This window comes from Kogia breviceps, chromosome 1, assembly GCF_026419965.1.
Source record: "Kogia breviceps isolate mKogBre1 chromosome 1, mKogBre1 haplotype 1, whole genome shotgun sequence".
Taxonomy (NCBI): Eukaryota; Metazoa; Chordata; class Mammalia; order Artiodactyla; family Physeteridae; genus Kogia; species Kogia breviceps.
In genome coordinates, this window is record NC_081310.1 from 156416848 (window position 1) to 156435272 (window position 18425).

The following is an 18425-nucleotide window of genomic DNA, read 5'->3' on the forward strand; positions in this document are numbered from 1 at the left end:
ACTTCCTCATCCGTCTCCCCTTATGGACCTATGGGAATAGTTCCCTGACATGTGTGCCCACGAGTGGAATTGCTGAGCTACAGGCATGCATAAACCTAATATGACTGAAGAGTAACAGATTCCTGTCCAGAATGGCTACCATCTGCCCTCCTATCAGCAGTGCCTGTATGTGCATGAGGAGGGAGCTTTCTGAAACAGACATCTGCCCACATCTCCCCACTGCTTGCCTCTCCCCTTCCCACCATGCCTTCCCAGACTCTGAAGTCTTCCTCCTTAACACAGGCTCCAAGGCCATACTGACCCAGCCCTTGTCCTCCTCTTCCTTCCCACTCTGGGCTCCAGGGCACCTACATATCTGTAGTTGGTTCTTGGTCCCATACACGCCTGTCATATGGTCATCTTTCCAAACCCCCTGGAGGGGACGTGTCTTCTCTGGGAAGCCTTCCCTGACACTCCGACCCCCAGCTGGCTGATGTACCTCCTCTGGACTTCACAGCCCCTATGCTGCCGTTCAGCACAGCATTGACCTGCTGGGCTGTTCGTGTCTTTATATGTCTCTGATACTTCCATTAGGCCACAGTTTCTCAACCTTAGCACTTTTGACAATTTGAGATGGACAAGTCTTTGCTGTAGGGCTGCCCTGTGCACTGTAGGATGTTTAGCAGCATCTCTGGCCTCTACCCACTCATGACAATAATATCCCCAACCCAAGTTGTAACAACCAAATATGTCTTCAGACCTGGCCAAAATCACCCCCAGTTGAGAACCACTGCATCAGACTGTGAACTGCCCAGGGCCTGGGGCTGAGACTCATTCACATCTGTATATCTCTGGCACCCAGAGCAGGCCTGGCCCAGGTTAGGTGCTCAATAAATATTGCCCGAATGACTGGTGGCCAATTGCTGGGCAAAGACTGGAGGGTGGGACTCAGAGATCAGGATTCTGGGATATGCATGATATCATGGGGTTCTCTTTTCCTCCTCCAAAGGCTACCCAAATCATCATCTCCTTTTGTTCTTATTCTCTCCCTGTGAGGGAGGGCAACCTGAGATATCCAGCAGACTTACTGTGTGGCCTTGAGCAAGCCATACCACCTCTCTGAGCCTCAGTCTCCCCACTTATAAGATGTGGACAAGACAGCCTATGTGCATCTGTAAGTGTTGACTGACTCAGTGATGAAGGCCATGCTCATCTCATAGGAAACACTCCGTGAGGAGAGGCAAAACATGTGGCATTTACAGTGAGCATGGCTGGGGCCACGGCCACCTCCGAGGAGGGCTGGGGGCTCAGGGGTATCACTGCTTCAAGGACATCTTCAAGGAACCCAGTGCCTGCATGATCCAGGAGCGCCGCTGGTGGGAAGTGGGCAGGTTCTCACAGCCAGGGCTCCAGCGGCGCGTGGTAGCTGGGTCACACACCCAAGAGTTCCCACATGGCAGTGGCCAAGAGTTCCGCCAGCAGCTGGCCAGGATGTTGTTCTGGGCCTGGGCCGCGTAGATGCACACTGATGCTTCTGGGTCGTGTCTCAAGTTTTCCAGAGCTGGGTTATGGGGAGGAGAGAAGTCGCTTGTTAAGACCAGGTCCCCCCATGAGTCTCACACCTCAACCTTCGCCCTTCATGCCTTGGCTTAATCACTCTGCTCAGCACCCCCTCATCTCCCAGCTCTTTTGAAGCCTGAATCAAAACCTGCGTTCTCCAGGAAGCCTTCCTGGACTACCCCAGCCTACCTTCATGCTCCCATCAGCTTCCCCAGTTAAAAAAATGTACGTGCTCCCTTAAGAGACTAAACTACTTGCTCTGCACTAAATGGTTTTTGGTCTTATTTTCTGAGCCTCGTTTCCTGGATCATAAGCTCCCCTAGGGTGGGGTTGTGTGTCTGTGTCTTGGTGACTCCACAGTACTTAACATGTACTTGCCTGGGTCAATACTAGCACACCCGGACTGAGCTGAGGCCCCTGACCTTGAGACATAGCCCTTCCCTTTCCCATTACCCACTGTGAGCCTACTCGTTCCCTCACTGGCCCCTGAAATCTCACCAGCGCAGGGCAGGGCATACCGGCTTTAACTTCATTCAGATGATCTTCCGTCATGATGCTCTCCATGCAGGGGACCAGGGACCCTTGAGCATAATCCGAGAGGTGAGTGCCTCCACCTCCTGACTCCGACCCCCACCTTTGGACCAGACCCCCTCAGAAAAGCCCTCCCTACCCTCTTCCAGCCCCACAAGTAAGGACACAAAAAGAGAACTTTGTCTTGACCTGGGACAGATTCCCTACGACACAGATTCCTAGGAGAGGTGGCAGGTCCAGCAGGCAGGGGTGGCACCAGGACAGGGGCAGGAGCTGGGCTGCAGCTGACTCTGAGGGGTGGTCCTAGGTGGTCTCTTCCCCAGGCTGGTCCTTAGTGTCCTTAGACTCAGGGAGGTGCTGCCTCGGCACCCCCTCCTCCAGGGAGTTTGAGCCACAGTAACAGGAAGGGTACTAAGTGCCTCGCATACCTTCCAGGCTGGTGGTTGGTGGGGCCCCGGGAGGGGCTGAGACTCAGCTCCTCGGCCACACTGCTGAGCCCTACCCTGCTCCCAGCCTGCATGCCCAGCTCCTAAAGTACCTGCGGATCCTTGAATCAGCCGTACCTCTCAAAAGGCCCTTCCCCCACTTCTGTGCCTGGCTAATTCCTATTTGTCCTTGAATATTCAGTTTAACACAGTCGCTCCTCCGGGAAATTTTTCCTGACCCCGCCCTCAAGCTAGTTAAATGCCTCTCTGGGTTCCCAGACTCGCTGAGTTTCTCTCTACCTGTATATACTGTGTTGCATTTTCCTTGTGATTCCTGAACATCTCCCACCAGACCAGGGGTTTCTTCAGCTTAGATCCATCCACTGGGGATGGGGGAGTAGGAAGGATAGTCTCTGAGTGTATGCTTATATGCATTTTTCTAGGGAAAGAGCTCATAACTTTCTGCAGGGTCTCACAAAAGATCCATAACCCACAAGAGGTTAGGAATCAAAACACCACACTAGGAGCTGTCTGCGGGCAGATGCAGCTGCTACCCAGCTTTCTTTTCCCAGCACAGGCCCTGACACAGAGAAGACTCCCAGGGTGTTAAACACCAACATTTTTAGAAGTGATTAATTTGGAGCAAGATTTAGAGAAGTCAGAATTTAAGAAATAATGTCACTCTGTGTGAGAAGGTGTCCCTGAGCCGGTCCCCACAGCCTGAGGGATTGCCCACCCCCCACCCCCACACCCCGCACCCTGTCCTGGGCATCACTCATATGTCCCGGAACTGATCACGTTAAGAGCCACCCCTACACCTCCCCACCCCCAAACATCAACATCACCTCCTGAAAAGTTCTGTGTTTCTCTAGGCTAAGCGCAGTGCCTGACACGGAGTAGAGGATCAATCAATGATTGCGGCATAAGCCATTGAATGCATGGACGACAGGATGGATGAAAAACTGCAAGTGAATTGGGCGAAGGTACTAAAAGAAACATCGCTTTACAAGGTGGAGGGCTGGGAACGTCATCCTCTCCAAGCCTCTCTGCAGTAGGGTCTCCTGGTCCTTGAAGGGTGTGTGGATATTTCAGGGAGCGGAGGGGAGGGGAGTAGCTGAGAGGAGAAAGCATGCCATCAGAAGGGTCCTATGGGGGGACTCTGCGCGAGGGCAATCTATGGTTTTTCCCCCAGAAAGGCAGAGGTAGGGACTGTGGAAAGAAAGATGAAGGTGACTAACACTGAGGGAGCAGCTTTATCTGCCAGTGTTCACACACGCAAAAAATATTCTCATCCGCTCCATGAAGTAGGAGTTGATCCCCATCTTCCTGATGAGCTTACAGATCTTACAGAGGCTCAGTGGGAGTAAATGACTCAGTTGGGGGTCACACAGAAAGGGGATCATGGAGCTGAGATCCTAGTTCACTTTTCCACTGCGCAGCTTGGCGCCTTCTGCCGAGGTCAACAGCAAAATCCTGCTGGGCCTGGACCGCACCTTACTCAGGGGGGAAGCAGCACTTCTGCGTACAGACGCCAAGGTTGTGACCTTGGCTCACTTCCCAAACAGTGATCTCAGAGGAGGGGAGACCTTTCTAATTTATACCAAGGCCATCTGCTGGCCAAGCCTTGCACCCAAGGGGAGGCATCCACCCAGTGCCAGAAGGGCCACAGCTTCCTTCCAATGGGAGAAAGCAGTAGGACTAGCTCTGCTAGGGCAGGTTACCTATGGACATGACCGAGGACTTCCGGAGGGAGGCCCTGGAGCTCTTGGTGTACTCCAGGCTCTGGCTGAGGAACGCGAAGGCACTGTCTCGATGGGTGTCCACCTGGGACAAAGAGAAACCTGAGAGTGCTGGGTCCTCAGAGGGACTCCCATCCACCCCTCCCAAAGCTAGGAACGGGGACCATGTCGGGCAGTTGGGTCCTGGCTCCATGCCTCCTAAACATCTCTGCTACCCAGTCTGGACTCTCCCAGAGGCCAGGCCTCATGTTCTCTTAGCTGATTGCAACAGTCATTTCAATGGTCCTCCTGCGTTGGTTGTCTCTTCTTCCAATCCACCCACCTGCTACAGCCGGAAGGTAAGTTCTAAAATGCAAGTCCAGGGACTTTCCTGGTGGCACAGTGGTTAAGAATCCACCTGCCAATGCAGGGGACATGGGTTCAAGCCCTGGTCTGGGAAGATCCCACATGCTGCAGAGCAACTAAGCCTATGCACCACAACTACTGAGCCTGTGCTGTAGAGCCCTCGAGCCACAACTACTGAGCCCACGTGCCCCAACTACTAAAGCCCGTGGGCCTAGAGCCCATGCTCCACAGCAAGAGAAGCCACCACAAAGAGAAGCCCGCACACCGCAATGAAGAGTAGCCCCCGCTCGCCTCAACTAGAGAAAGCCCACACGCAGCAGTGAAGACCCAACACAGCCAAAAATAAATTTAAAATAAATAAATAAATTTATTTTAAAAAATAAAATATAATGCAAGTGCAGCCAGAGCTGAGAATGGACATGGCATGCGAGGGACATGACTAAGGAGACAGGTTTGACCAAGGTAAAGGATTCAAGTTACAGAGCAGTGGGGAATAAACTAGAGACTTAGGAGGGTCTTAAAAGTCCTTAAAATCCAGATAGGAACAGGGCTTCCTTATGCATTAGAAAATACGAAGCCAGCACTCATTCTTAATGGGCAATGACAAGCAATGTTTTGGGCAAAATAGTCTGACAGTGGTGTTCAGGTTGGGTGTGATCAAGTAGAAACTAGGGGGCAAGCAATCTGCTAAGAGACTGTTGAGGGAGATGAAGAGAAGTCTGATCTGATCACTATCCTGTTGACAATCTGCATGTCGGGGAGTAAACTCCTGGGCCTGGTGGGCAAATCTGTCTCAACTTCCATCACCACCTCCATGCACACCATGCTCCAGTCCCAGTCGTGACCCAGCTCTCCCCAGATCTGTACCTGGTACAAGCCATTGCTCCTGACTGGAGTGCCTTTCCCTCTTTCCTTCCTGATGAGTTCCCTCTCATTCTTTGGTGCTCAGCTCAGCAACCAGCTCCTCCCCAAAGCTTTCCACAAGCCTCAGGCAAAGCTGATCCCACCACTCTTGACGTTACCATAGCATGTTGCACAGCCCTTGTCATGGCACCTATGACATAGGCCTATAATTATTTATACCTATCTCCCCCACTGAATCTGGTGTTCCCCCAAAAGAAGGGGCCAGCTCACTCAGCTCAGAGTCCTCAGTACCCTGGACAGAGCTTGGCATGGCACAGGTGCCCTGAAAGTGTTGGATGAATGAATGACTAGGTTACGGACCCCTTCTTAAAGCTAAGGCTAGAGGTTGACCTTCATATGAGCGGAGCTGCTGATGCCTGGAGAGCAAAGAAGAGACTGAGAATCTGGAAGGGTTTAATGCAGAGGTCACAAGCTGGCAGCCCACAAGCCACAAGTGGCTGGCAGGGCAGCGGCCAGCACAGTGTTTTAAATAAGCTAAATTGATTGTTAATTAATGTCTTATAAAAATCTAGGTTTTCTTGTGAAACTGGAGGCCCTGGTGAGAGTGGGCTGCATGGTGAGCTGGAGCTCTCCACTCATGCTTTCAACAGAGCCTGGGGGGACTTCCCTGGTGGTCCAGTGGGTAAGACTCTGCACTCCCAATGCAGGGGGCCCAGGTTAGATCCCTGGTTGGGGAACTAGATTCCTCATGCGTGCCGCAACTAAGAGTTTACGTACCGCAACTATGAGCCCGCATGCCACAACTAAAAGATCCTGCATACCACAACGAAGATTTCGCGTGCCGCAACTAACACTTCGCGTGACGCAACTAAGACCTGGCACAGTCTAACTAAATAAATAAATAACTTTTGTTTTAAGGAAAACAATAAATAAAACCAATGCTTAAAAAAAAATTTTTTTAAACCAGAGCCTGGGCGCTCCAGGTTGTCACAGACCTACCACCTCCACATCACTTATGATCATTATCTGCGCAGTCACAGATCATGGTAAGTATTTGAATAAGCAACCCTGGTCAAACACTTCCTCCAGGCCTTTTTCCCTCTGTAAAATGAGGTAAAATATTAGGCACTGGACTGCAGAGGTTTTGAGCATTGTTGATAAGGGTTATTGTTGCAAAGTAACAATGTGTTACTTTGTATATTTTGGTTAGGTCCGTGGGAGAATGGGGATGCCGTAGGCCCCAGCCAGAGCTCCCTTATGGTGTAAAGGACTTATTCCCCCAGGTACAGATTGCTTTGGTGGAAGAGAACTGCTGGCCCAAAGTCATGTCCCTTCCCAGGCTGGCTGGCGTCCAATGACAAGGCAATCCACAACCTCAAGACCTTCTTCAAGGGACAGAACCGGAAACTGACGGACGGCTCGGTCTATGTGGAAACCTGACCCCTAGGTCCAATGTGAGGAATCTCAGCATAGTGTTGGCTGAGACTTCCCCTGAAACTACACTGCAGCTTGACTCTCCCTCTGCCACTGCTGCTCTCTGCCCTTCCTTCCACAGGGACTGCTCTCAAGGGTGCTCCCTAGTAAACCTCCTGCATGCCAATCTCTGCCTCAGAGCCTGCGTCCTGGGGAACGCAGCCCATAACAACAGGGAAGGTAGATGGGACTAGATGGCAAAGCCTCCCAAATTGTATGTGGAGGAACCAGGCTGCATCCTGCAGTGCAGCATTTCACTGTGTATGTGGCTCTCTCCTACTGCAGGATGTTCTCAGGTGTTATCTCGAAAGGGAGTTCTGTGGTTAAATAACTTTGGGAAACCATGAATTAACCATGAAACATTTCCTCGGCACAGAACATCTCAGAGCTTTAATGTACCGATGGCACTGCAAATCTCCAAGAGGAAGATGACGATGCAGTATTTCCCAAACTTATTTTCTTGGAACTTCTTTTCTCCCCTGTGGGGCATATCTTGTAGGACGGGTGTTGCAAAGGATACACACTGGGAATTACTGTTGTAGAAAAGGGAGCCAATGGAGCCCTTCAAGCAGGGATATAATATAGACAGACTGTGTTTTAACCAGACCATTTTGGTGGCCTGAATGGGGAGTGGACTGGAGGGAATGAGATTCAAGGCTTGGGGACCCACTGGATGGCTGGACCAATGGCCCTGCTGAGAGACATCCATGACCTGAACGAAGGGTAATGATAGTGGGGAGGGGGAGGGAAAGACAGATTCAGAGGTATTAAGGATATTTAAGATTGATCAAAGGTGAAGGTGAGGGAGAAGAACAAGCCTCAGAGAGTTTTAGGTTTCAGCTTTTGGGGATCTAGAGGGACAGAGCAGAACTGACATGGGATGGGCATAAGAAGACATCAGAAGACATCAGAAGACAGATGCTGAGTTTAAGGTGTGTGTGTGGTTCATCGGGGGAGATGTCGGTAAGCCATGGAGAGGGAACACGAGAAGTGGAGAGAGGAATCAGAGACAAAGATGAACTTCCAGGAACCAACGACTTGTAGGTGGTAATGGCATCGTCAGTAAGGATGCAAATGAAAAACGAAGAAAGAGGCAAGGAAAGTAACTGCCACCTCCAACATACTCATAAGGACCCACTGTAGTCTTGGAAGCACTCACAAGGTACTTGCAAATTTTGTCCACCTTCTGATGCTGGTCGTCCCAGGGCTTCCGACTGTAAGCTCTTTTTGGCAATTCCCAAGCCATGAAGCAAGAACAGTGGAACAGGGTCTTCACACATTTCTGGGGGCCAACAGGAAGAGAACACCAGAGCTGTGGAATTCCAGGATAGCCGGAACGTGTTCCAAAAAAAAAAAAAACTGTATGAAACTGGATTTTGGAAAAGCATTCCTATTCGAAACATACAAGTGAAGTTGGCTGTTTTGAAGAGAAATACTGACATGGGTACCTTTGGTAAACAGACTTGGCCAGACATAAATAAACTATCCGGTGATGGATCATCTGTGATTCTAGGTTCGGTTCTGCAAAGAGGGGTGCACCCTCAGGGCTCAGGGCCATGCACGCTCACCTGGCTCACCTTGGCATTGCCCTCTTGTATGGTCAGCAGCAGGGGCACCAAGGTGCTGATCAGCTGCTCCTCCATGGCCGGGGTGCGAGGCGACCGCAGCTTCTGGACCACCTTGCCGTACAGGTTGATGCAGGAGGTGCGCACGTCCTCTCGTGACTGGGGCAGATCCAGAGGCTCAGGCATGCTCCGTCTTCCAGGAGGCTGCCTGGGCCTCTGTGCCCCCCATGGAGGCACATGGCCTCCCTTCCACTCATTCTGAGGGCCCCTCCAGGCACAAGTCACACAGAGACGGAAAACAGTGAAGGCCACCTGGTGGGCCGATCTGGGGCTGGCGTCTCCCTCAGCAAAGCCTAGGTCTGGAGCTCTGCCCACTCTTCCCAGCCAGGGCCCCCACTAGCCTAAAATGTGCCTTCGTGCCAAGTGGGAAAATGCCCCCCTCTGCTGCGACCAATCAAAAAACAGTGACCCCTCTAGGTGGACCAATCACAGTGAGGCGTGTCTCTGGGGAAACTTGATGACGCAAAAAGACCTCCCTCTGTGAGAACTAATTAGAAAAGGAAGTTCTCTGTGCAAACCAGTTACAAAGAGATGAGGACCAGTTGGGACTAGTGCCCCTTCCCCTGGGCTGACTCGGCCTTGCCCAGGTCCCAACAGGCCGTGGGAGCTACTGCAACTCCCAGAGCAGTAAAGAACTGCCCTCCGGGTGCCACCCCACCCCATCCTCCCGCCCCCATGGGATTCCTTACATCACTGAAGTGTGGCAGCAGGATCTGCAGCATCTCCACATAGACCGAGCTGTCCATCAGCTTCCGGTCCTGCCCCTTGAAGGTGATCTTGATGTTGTGGACCGCTTCCACCACCAGCAGCCCATCCATACTCTTCAGACCCTTCACCATGGAGGGCAGGAGGGCCTGCACCTTGGTGGTCTGTGGAGAAGGAGCATTTGGGATGGGGGCTCCTATCTGTGCTAACAGGTGGGAGACCCAGCCTCTGATTCACTGAGATGAACTTGGTCAAGCAAGTCCCACCTCCAGGCCTTTGCTTATGTTGTCCCACCTGCCTGGCATGCCCTCACTCAAGCTCCTGCTGTCCCCAAAGCCCTCTTTGGCCTCACTGACTCCTTCCTAGCCTGGATACCTGAGGCCCTTTGTTGTCTCCCCCTCTTCTTGGCACTATATAGATGATACCATGAGTTGTTAGTTAGCTTTCTGAGTCTATATCCTGTCCCTTTGTCCCTCTAAATCCTAAGCTGCAACAACAGTGCCTGGTAGAGAAAAACACAGCACTTTTAAAAACGTTAATGATATATCAACAATCTGGGACTCAGTTTCCTGGGACTCAGTTTCCTAATCTGTAAAATAGGAATAATTACTGCCATCCCCACCCCTCCTATACACACTGCCTTTAGGGTCATTGTGAAAAATCTGAATTTAGAAACTATTTTCTAAAGAATAAAGGATAGAAGGAATTATTAAGTGATACCCATTTTACAGATGGGATAACTGAGGCAGAGACAGAAATGAGCTCTGTATCCAGCCACCAGCATTGGAGAGTCAAGGATGGCCAAGCTCCATCCTTCCTCCTGTCAGGGGCCTGGCTGGGTGGGCTCTCCCCTACCCTCCACTTACCTTCTCAGTCCTTAGGGCCAGGATGACCAAGCCTCTGATGGACAGCGCCTTCATGATGGGGTCCCGGTGGCTCAGGCCTTCTGCCATCCGCCCCAGAGAGTATTCCTCAGGCATCCGTCGCACCTCTTCCATCTGAAGGAGCTGAGGAAGTAAGGGTAATTACTCCCTGGCCCAAGGGGTACCTCAGGTCCTGTTTGCCTCTGGGGCCTCATTCACACCTGCCTACCCTCTAGCCCACATTCTTACCACCAGCCAACTTCTAACTAAGCTGCCCCTCATTCACGGAATGACCCAGGCTGTTTTGTCCCCTCTGTGTGGGCAGGATGCCCTTCTGCAGGGGCTCTCACCTCCACTCTAGCCCCAGCCCACCGTGAACAGCTCCATCCAAAACTCAGCCCCCCTGAAGGCATGTTTGACAGTGTCCCCAGGCCTCACCTAGGCTGACTGCCCCCTTCTCTGGGGCCCTGGGAGCCCTGAACATGGAAACCTTAGTGCCCCCATGTGCTTATGCATCTGCCTCCCGTATCCTATCCCACTAGTGGCTTCCTTGAGGACACAAACTGAGCCTTTCTCCTTGGGCGCCTGTTACCTGATACAAGCTCTAGGGTGAAGTGTGTGCTCAGGGAACACTTGTTGCCTGAGTTCACATCCAACAAGAAATGGTTCCTTTCCTCCTTAGAATTGCCCTCCAGGACTTCCCCGGTGGTCCAGTGGTAAAGAATCCGCCTTACAATGCAAGGGATGTGGGTTCGATCCCTGGTCAGGGAACTAAGATCCCACATGCCGCGGGGCAATTAAGCCCGTGCGCCACAACTACTGAGCTTGCACACCTCAACTAGAGAGCCCTTGTGCCACAAACTACAGAGCCCACGCACCCTGGAGCCTGCGCACCACAAAAGAACTGCCCTCCTCCAGTGCCCCCCATTGCGGGATTAGCACCATCAGCCCCCCATTGTCCCAGCTCCAAACCAGGCATCACTCTCATCTCCTTCCTCTCCCTTGCCCCCCACCTCCAGCACCCAACTGGTCTTCAGTTCCTGCCTAGTCATCCCCATAAGCACTTCTCCCATCTGTTCCCTTGTCCTCCATCTACTGTGACTATTGAGACCCTATGTCTGTGATGAGAAGAGAGAGCTGGAGAGAGCGGGCAGGACAGTTGATGGGGTGGGAAGTGGGGGAGGCAGGAAAAGTGGGGCTCCACCTACCACCCGCCCTCCACCCATCATACAACACTGCTGCTCTGCACCAGTGTGCTGGCTCTGTTCTAAGTGCTTTATGTGAACTCACCTAATCCTCATCAAAACCCTATGAGAGGGCTTCCCTGGTGGCGCAGTGGTTGGGAATCCGCCTGCCGATGCAGGGGACACGGGTTCGTGCCCCGGTCCGGGAAGATCCCACGTGCTGCGGAGCGGTTGGGCCTGTGAACCATGGCCGCTGAGCCTGTGCGTCCGGAGCCTGCGCTCTGCAATGGGAGAGGCCACAGCAGTGAGAGGCCCGCGTACCACAAAAAACCTATGAGAGGTCAGAATGGCCATCATCAGAAAATCTACAAACAATAAATGCTGGAGAGGGTGTGGAGAAAAGGGAACCCTCTTGCACTGTTGGTGGGAATGTAAATTGATACAGTCACTATGGAGAAGCTGGGACGAAGTGAGAGAGTGGCGTGGACATATATACACTACCAAACGTAAAATAGATAGCTAGTGGGAAGCAGCCGCATAGCACAGGGAGATCAGCTTGGTGCTTTGTGACCACCTAGAGGGGTGAGATAGGGAGGGTGGGAGGGAGATGCAAGAGGGAGGGGATATAGGGATATATGTATACATATAGCTGATTCACTTTGTTATACAGCAGAAACTAACACAACATCGCAAAGCAATTATACTCCAATAAAGATGTTAAAAAAAAAATAAGGATAGTATTGGATTATAACCCAAAGAATCAAGTAAATATCCACAAGTCTGTATTGCTATTAAAAAATGACCAAATAAATACGTGAAAGTAGAAGGAACAACTCTTACAGAAGAATTCCAACTAATTGTAGGCTGAATGAAGGAAATAGAAAAATCACCATTAGAAAACCACAGGAATAATGGCTCCAGGCAGGATCCATTGATGAATGCTAAAATTAGGGGGTAAAAGTTTAACTTGCCTAGTTTCAAAGTATCTCTCCACATATATTTCTTAACTAGAAAAGGATACATGTTACCCTCACAGTCCCAACCACCTTTACCAACTGATGAAAGTTAACATCATCAATAATAAGAAGTTAAAATAGAGGTCATGGGCCCCCTGACATGATGCCCTGAGAGGTCACATCACCTATACAGGTTCTTCTCCTAAATGCATAACCTCAGTCTAATCATGGGAACACGTGAGACAAAGCCAAATGGAAGGACATTCTACAAAATACCTAGAGTTAGTCTTTCAGTGTGCCAAGGCCATGACAGGCAAGATTAGAGGAGATGAAGGAGGTCCCATTAAGTCAACTAATGTGCAAGGTGGGATCCAGAATGGATCCTGGAATAGAGAAAGGACATCAGTGGAAAACTGTGAAATCTGAGCAGTCTGTAGTTTATAGTATTGTACCCATGTCTTAGTTTCGATTATTGTACTATTTTTATGTAAGTTGTTATCGTTGGGGGTAGCTGGGTGTGGGATATACAGGAACTTGCTTATTATTTTTACAGCTCCTCTGTTACATCTAAAATTATTTCAAAATAAGAGTGAAACAATAAAAGATTTAAAATTTTTGCTTGAAAAAAAAACCCCACGAGATGAGCAATGCATTATCCCTGTATTATAAGAAAACAAGGCACAGACAGGTTCAGCAACTTGCCGAAGGTCACACAGCTCCCTTGAGGACTTCACCCACCATTGGAAGAATCAAGCACACACACAGTCACAGCATGAGGGACTAGGGGAGCTGGGGAGGGACATCTGAGCAACATCAAAGCACCACCATGAACATGGTGGGCCTGGTTCTGGCCAGGAGTAGGCCATCTCTTCTGGGGAGCGGGAGAAGGACTGAAGCTGGGTGAGGACCCCTGCCCCAGGGAGGGAGGGCCACTGCTCAGGGCTCCAGGGGAATGCTGGGAAAGGTTAAGCCTACTGTCCCTGACCTTGTGGACACGGGAGGTCCAACCTCCTCCCCGCTCCCCCAAGAGCCCCTGTGGCAGCCACTAACAGACAGAGAGAGGACCGCCTCTCCCACGAGGCTGACCGGGATAGAGGAGCCAGGTGGGCAGACCTGGTCGGAATCCCTCTGGACAACTTGAGCTGTGTGACCTTGAAAACTGCCTCTTACCTCGTCGACACGTGAGCTTCACAATTCCTGGTTTTCAGGGCTGCTGTGCTGATGAGCAGGGTAGCAGATAAAAGAGGTCAGCATGGTGTTTGGCATGTGACAGCCCCTCAAGAAATGGCACTTTCCCTTTCCTCACCAGGGTCATCGGGGAAATTAGAAGTAGACCCCAGCAGAGCTGAGGCTGTAACCCCGACTCCTGGCTCCAAGACACACGCTTGTCCTCTTGGAGGTGACATATTCTGCTGGTGCCTGCAGAGCCAGGCAAAGTGTTCACTTGGGTGCTCACTCATCCATCATATCCCCACTTCTTGGGGGCCCTCTTGGGATTGGGTCTAGGGATGCAACATAAACACAATGTAGTCCCTACTCCCTAAACTCACAGTCCACTGGAGAGGCAGAAAGGTGCAAGAAGTGCCGGGATTGCCATGCTGCCCTCTGTCCACCTGGCAATCTTTACTCAAGGCCCAACTCAAATGGCACCTCTTCCAGGAAGCCTTCCTTAACCTTCCACTGTCTGAGCAGACAGTGAGCCTCTGAGCCCCACTGTACAGACCCTGGTGATAGCCCAGACCCCCTGTGTGGCAGCCAGCAGGTCACAAGAGGAAGATGGGATGGTAGTTAAGAGAGTGGGTTTTCCAAATGTCCATCGACCAATGAATGGAGAAACAACATGCGGTATGTACATACAACAGAATATTATTCAGACTTAAAAAAGAATGAAATTCTGACCTGCGTTACAACATGGATGAGCCTTGAAGACATTATAATTTTATTTAGTTATTCATTTATGGTTGTGTTGGGCCTTCGTTTCTGTGCGAGGGCTTTCTCTAGTTGTGGCAAGCAGGGGCCACTCTTCATCATGGTGCGCGGGCCTCTCACTATCACGGCCTCCTTGTCACAAAGCACAGGCTCCAGACGTGCAGGCTCAGTAATTGTGGCTCACGGGTCCGGTTGCTCCGCGGCATGTGGGATCTTCCCAGACCAGGGCTTGAACCCGTGTCCCCTGCATTGGCAGGTGGATTCTCAACCACTGCTCCACCAGGGAAGCCGAAGACATTATATTAAGTGAAATAAGCAAGACATGAAAGGACAAATATTGATGAATCCACTTATATGAAACCTAGAATAGGCAAATTCATAGAGACAGAAGGTAGAATGGTGGTTACAGGGGCTGAGGAAACGAGGGAGGGAGAGTTAGTGTTTAATGGGTACAGAGTTTCAGTTTGGGAAGGAAGATGAAAAACTTCTGAAGATGGATGGCAGTGATGTTTGCACAAAAGTGTGAATGCACTTAATGCCACTGAGCTGTTCACTTAAAAATGGTTAAAATGGGGCTTCCCTGGTGGCGCAGTGGTTGAGAGTCTGCCTGCCGATGCCGGGGACACAGGTTCATGCCCTGGTCCGGGAAGATCCCACATGCCGCGGAGCGGCTGGGCCTGTGAGCCATGGCCGCTGAGCCTGCGCGTCCGGAGCCTGTGCTCCGCAAAGGGAGAGGCCACAACAGCGAGAGGCCCGCGTACCGCAAATCAATCAATCAATAAATAGATAATGGTTAAAATGGTAACTTTCATGAAGTATTTATTTTTTTACCACATACACAACCACAAGCACACACACAAAATGAAAGAGAGAGTGTACTTTAGAGCCCAGGTGTCTGGCTTTGAATCTTGGATCAGCCACTTAATGAACTGTGTGGCCTTGGGAAAGTTACTTAAATCTGTGCCTTTGTTTCCTCCTCTAAACTAGGGGATGGAATAGTATATGCATCATAGGATTATTGTGAGGATTAAATGGATCGATAGGTATAAAGCTCTTAGAATATGCCTAGAAGGTAGTAAGTGCTCAATAAACGTTGGCTATTGTTATTGGCAAGTCTTCCCTTCTGGGGTCAACCCTACCAACCTTCTCCTGACTCATCTCTCCCCAGTATCCACTCCAGTACCCCCATACACTCACTCAGCTTAGTTGTCACTTCCTCCAGGAAGGCCTCCCTGATGTTCCCCCACCCAACACCTCCAAGACTTTGGTTCTCCCACCACAGCCTGAATTGCCCCCATCATAGCACAAGTCACTCTATAGTACCCTGTGTTATAATTGGGATGTGCTCTATCTCCCCTCCCATACCAAGAACTCCTTGAGAGCGAGGAAGAGTCAAATTCATATTTGTGTCTCCAATCTGGTACCTGGCACACAGATGTGCCCAGCAAAGTTTGGTGGTTGCCTGGGGCAAGGGGGAGTCTGGGAAGAATGGAATGGGGTGGAGGGGGTAGAAAGAAGAGGAGAGATGGGAGGGAGGAGGGAGAGAGAGCTACAAAGCCTTTGTACTCAAAAGAAATCATGTTCAGGAAAGTTTCTAAAGTGTTAAGTACTTATTGCACAGGAGAAATGACCAGCAATGGGAACTGAGGCCTATGCTCAGGGGAAGGCCCGGGGGGACCCCTGCCCCACGCCCAGTGCCCAGTCTCTACCTCCACGAAGAAGGCAGTGGTGGTGATCATGTGCTTCTCGTTGCCTCGCTCCAGGAGTGGGATGAGCAGGTAGAGGATGTGGCACAGCTCCTGGCAGGAGTAGTGGACCATGGCCCCGGGTGTGGGGGAACAGTGCCCTTAGGCTCTCCAGCCCCAGCAGCATGTTCTGGGTGGGGGCCTAGCCCCAACACTCAAAACTCTGGGCGAGCCCAAGTCACCTGGGTTCCTGAATCCCCAGTGTTTCCCACCTGGACAGGATCTCAGAGACCATTTGGTCTAACTGCTTCATTTTACAGATGGGAAAACTGAGGCCCAGAGTGGGAAGGTGACTTGCCTGAGAGCACAGAGCAAATCAGTAAGAAAGACAGGCTTAAGACCCCAGAGTGCACAGGACCGCTCCAGCAGGAAGAGACAGGAAGGAAAGGGTGTGAGGACCCCCTCACTAGGCACCAGGCAGCAGCCAGACACTTTCAAGTAGATATTGCATTTGATCCTCACCATTACCCTATGAGGTAGGTTACTGTTGTTAACCTATTTCATAGATGAGGAAACAGAGGCTTTGAGTGTGAAGTGCCCGAGGTCATAGAGCTGGAAAATGGCAGAGCTGGAGCCCCAACCCAGGGCTCCCCACTCCAGCTGCCTCGTTCATTCTACTAAGCCAGTGGTTTTCAAAGTGCGGCCCCTGGACTAGCAGTATCAGCATCACCTGGGAACTTGTTAGAAATGCACATCCTCAGTCTCCCATCCCAGGATAACTGAATCAGAAACTTTAGAGGTGGGGCCCAGCAATCAGTGTTTTAACGAGTCCCATAGATGATTCTGATGCACCCTCAAGTCTGCACTATGCTTCATTAATCAATGAATCCAGGCAAGTGTGTCAGCCAAGAGTAGAGTCTGGAATAAGACAGCCTGGGTTCAAATTCTGGCCCTACCACTAGCTGTGTGACTTTGGGCAAGTCACTTAACTTCTCTGGGTCTCAGGTTCCTCATGGGTAACACTGGGAAAATAATAGTGCTATTTCATCGGTCATGGCGAGGGTTAAATGGAATAGTCCATGAATGTACGGCTGTTTGCATGGTGCCTAGAGCATAGTAATTGCTCAATAAATGAGGTTGTATCTTGAGACCCCTGGGGAGAGCGCCATCCTGGACACTCAGCGTGCAGGGCTAAGAAGCAGACTCTTCCTGCAGGAGCCACATTAGTGAAATCAAGGTGCCACCCCACCCTTCTCTTGACCCCATGGGAGGCTATGAGTGGTTGGGGGGAAAAGCCCTGATCTGGGTCAGCAGGTCATTTCCAAGCCTTGCCACTTCCTGGTTGTGTGACCTTTGGTATATAACTGTCCCTCTCTGAACCCTGGCACCTTCCCCTGCAAAATGTGCATTAATAATCCCTGCCCCACCAGTCAGCATGATGATAATAAAAGCTAACCTGTGTTGGACTCTTATTATATGCCAGGGGCTGTTCATAGTACTTTAATCCTCACCCTAAATCTTGGAGGTGGGCCCTGTTATTATTCCCATACTACTGATGGGAAAACTGAGACACAGAGAAGGAAACGAACTTGCCCTGTGTCACACAGCTGGGAAGTGGTAAGCTGGGATTCAGACGCAGATAGACCTGCTCCAAGGCCGCACTATAAACTGCTTGGTTAGACCATAATTTCTGTATTAGCGTGGGAACTAAATTCATAATGTGGTGAGAAAGGTGCTTTATAAATAACCTAAGTGCTCTGCAATGCCAGGTACTGCTATAACGACAGTTTGTAGAGTGTGTGCTATCTTTCACATCTGAATTGTCTACCCACTGAGGTAGATGATACTCTGCCAGTCTCAGAGGAGAGACGATGGAGTGAGTGAAGGGTCTTGCCCAGAGAGAGATGCAAACGCAGGTCTTTCCAAAGACCCTGAGGTCTCTTCCCTCCCTCCAACCCCTGCCCTGGGGATCCCCGGCCTCACCTGGCCAGCAGGGACACTCCACGGTGGTGGTTCTCCGCCTGCCCCATGAGCTCCCAGCCGCCCTGGTCCTCCAGAAAGGTAACCTCGTATGGGCAGCCCATCTTCAGCAGAAGGATTTTCACCACTTTGACCACCCAGCTGCTAAGACAAGAGGGCTGAGACCTCACGTCACCCTGCCCCCAAAAGGCCAGACCTCCCTCCACCCAAGTCTTTCCCACCATCAGTTCCATCTGCCAGACAAATTTCTCTCCACAGCCTCAGCACACGGTATCGTCCTGTGACGAGATCCTATCTTGTCCTTACAACACACCTGTCAGGGTAGGAACTGCTTACCCCATTTCATAGGCAAGGAACCAAGTTGCCAGGAGGTTAAATTGGCTTAACCCAAAGTGCAAAGCACTGTTATAGGCCAGGACTCAAACCCAAGGTGTCCTGACTTCAAGCCCACCTACACAACTGCTTGCCCTCTATCCCTCAAAGTGCACTTTTCTGAGCATAACACGCAATAGAAACCAAAAAGGAAAAGACTGAGGAACTGGACTACATAAAAATTTTAAAGTTCTGAATAGCAAAAGACCA

The 18425-nt window shown here is 50.9% G+C and overlaps 1 protein-coding gene across 1 annotated transcript in view; it reads right to left on the reverse strand.

The window, feature by feature from the left end:
* Positions 1-1295: 1295 nt before the first annotated feature.
* The window catches only part of MROH7 (maestro heat like repeat family member 7), a 44683-nt gene continuing 27553 nt past the window's right edge, over positions 1296-18425 (reverse strand). Inside the window, 9 exon segments of the mRNA XM_059062988.2 lie at positions 1296-1540; positions 2058-2120; positions 4217-4319; positions 8076-8198; positions 8485-8640; positions 9231-9410; positions 10113-10253; positions 15888-16003; positions 17848-17984. Coding sequence (XP_058918971.1) covers positions 1296-1540; positions 2058-2120; positions 4217-4319; positions 8076-8198; positions 8485-8640; positions 9231-9410; positions 10113-10253; positions 15888-16003; positions 17848-17984 — 1264 coding nt within the window.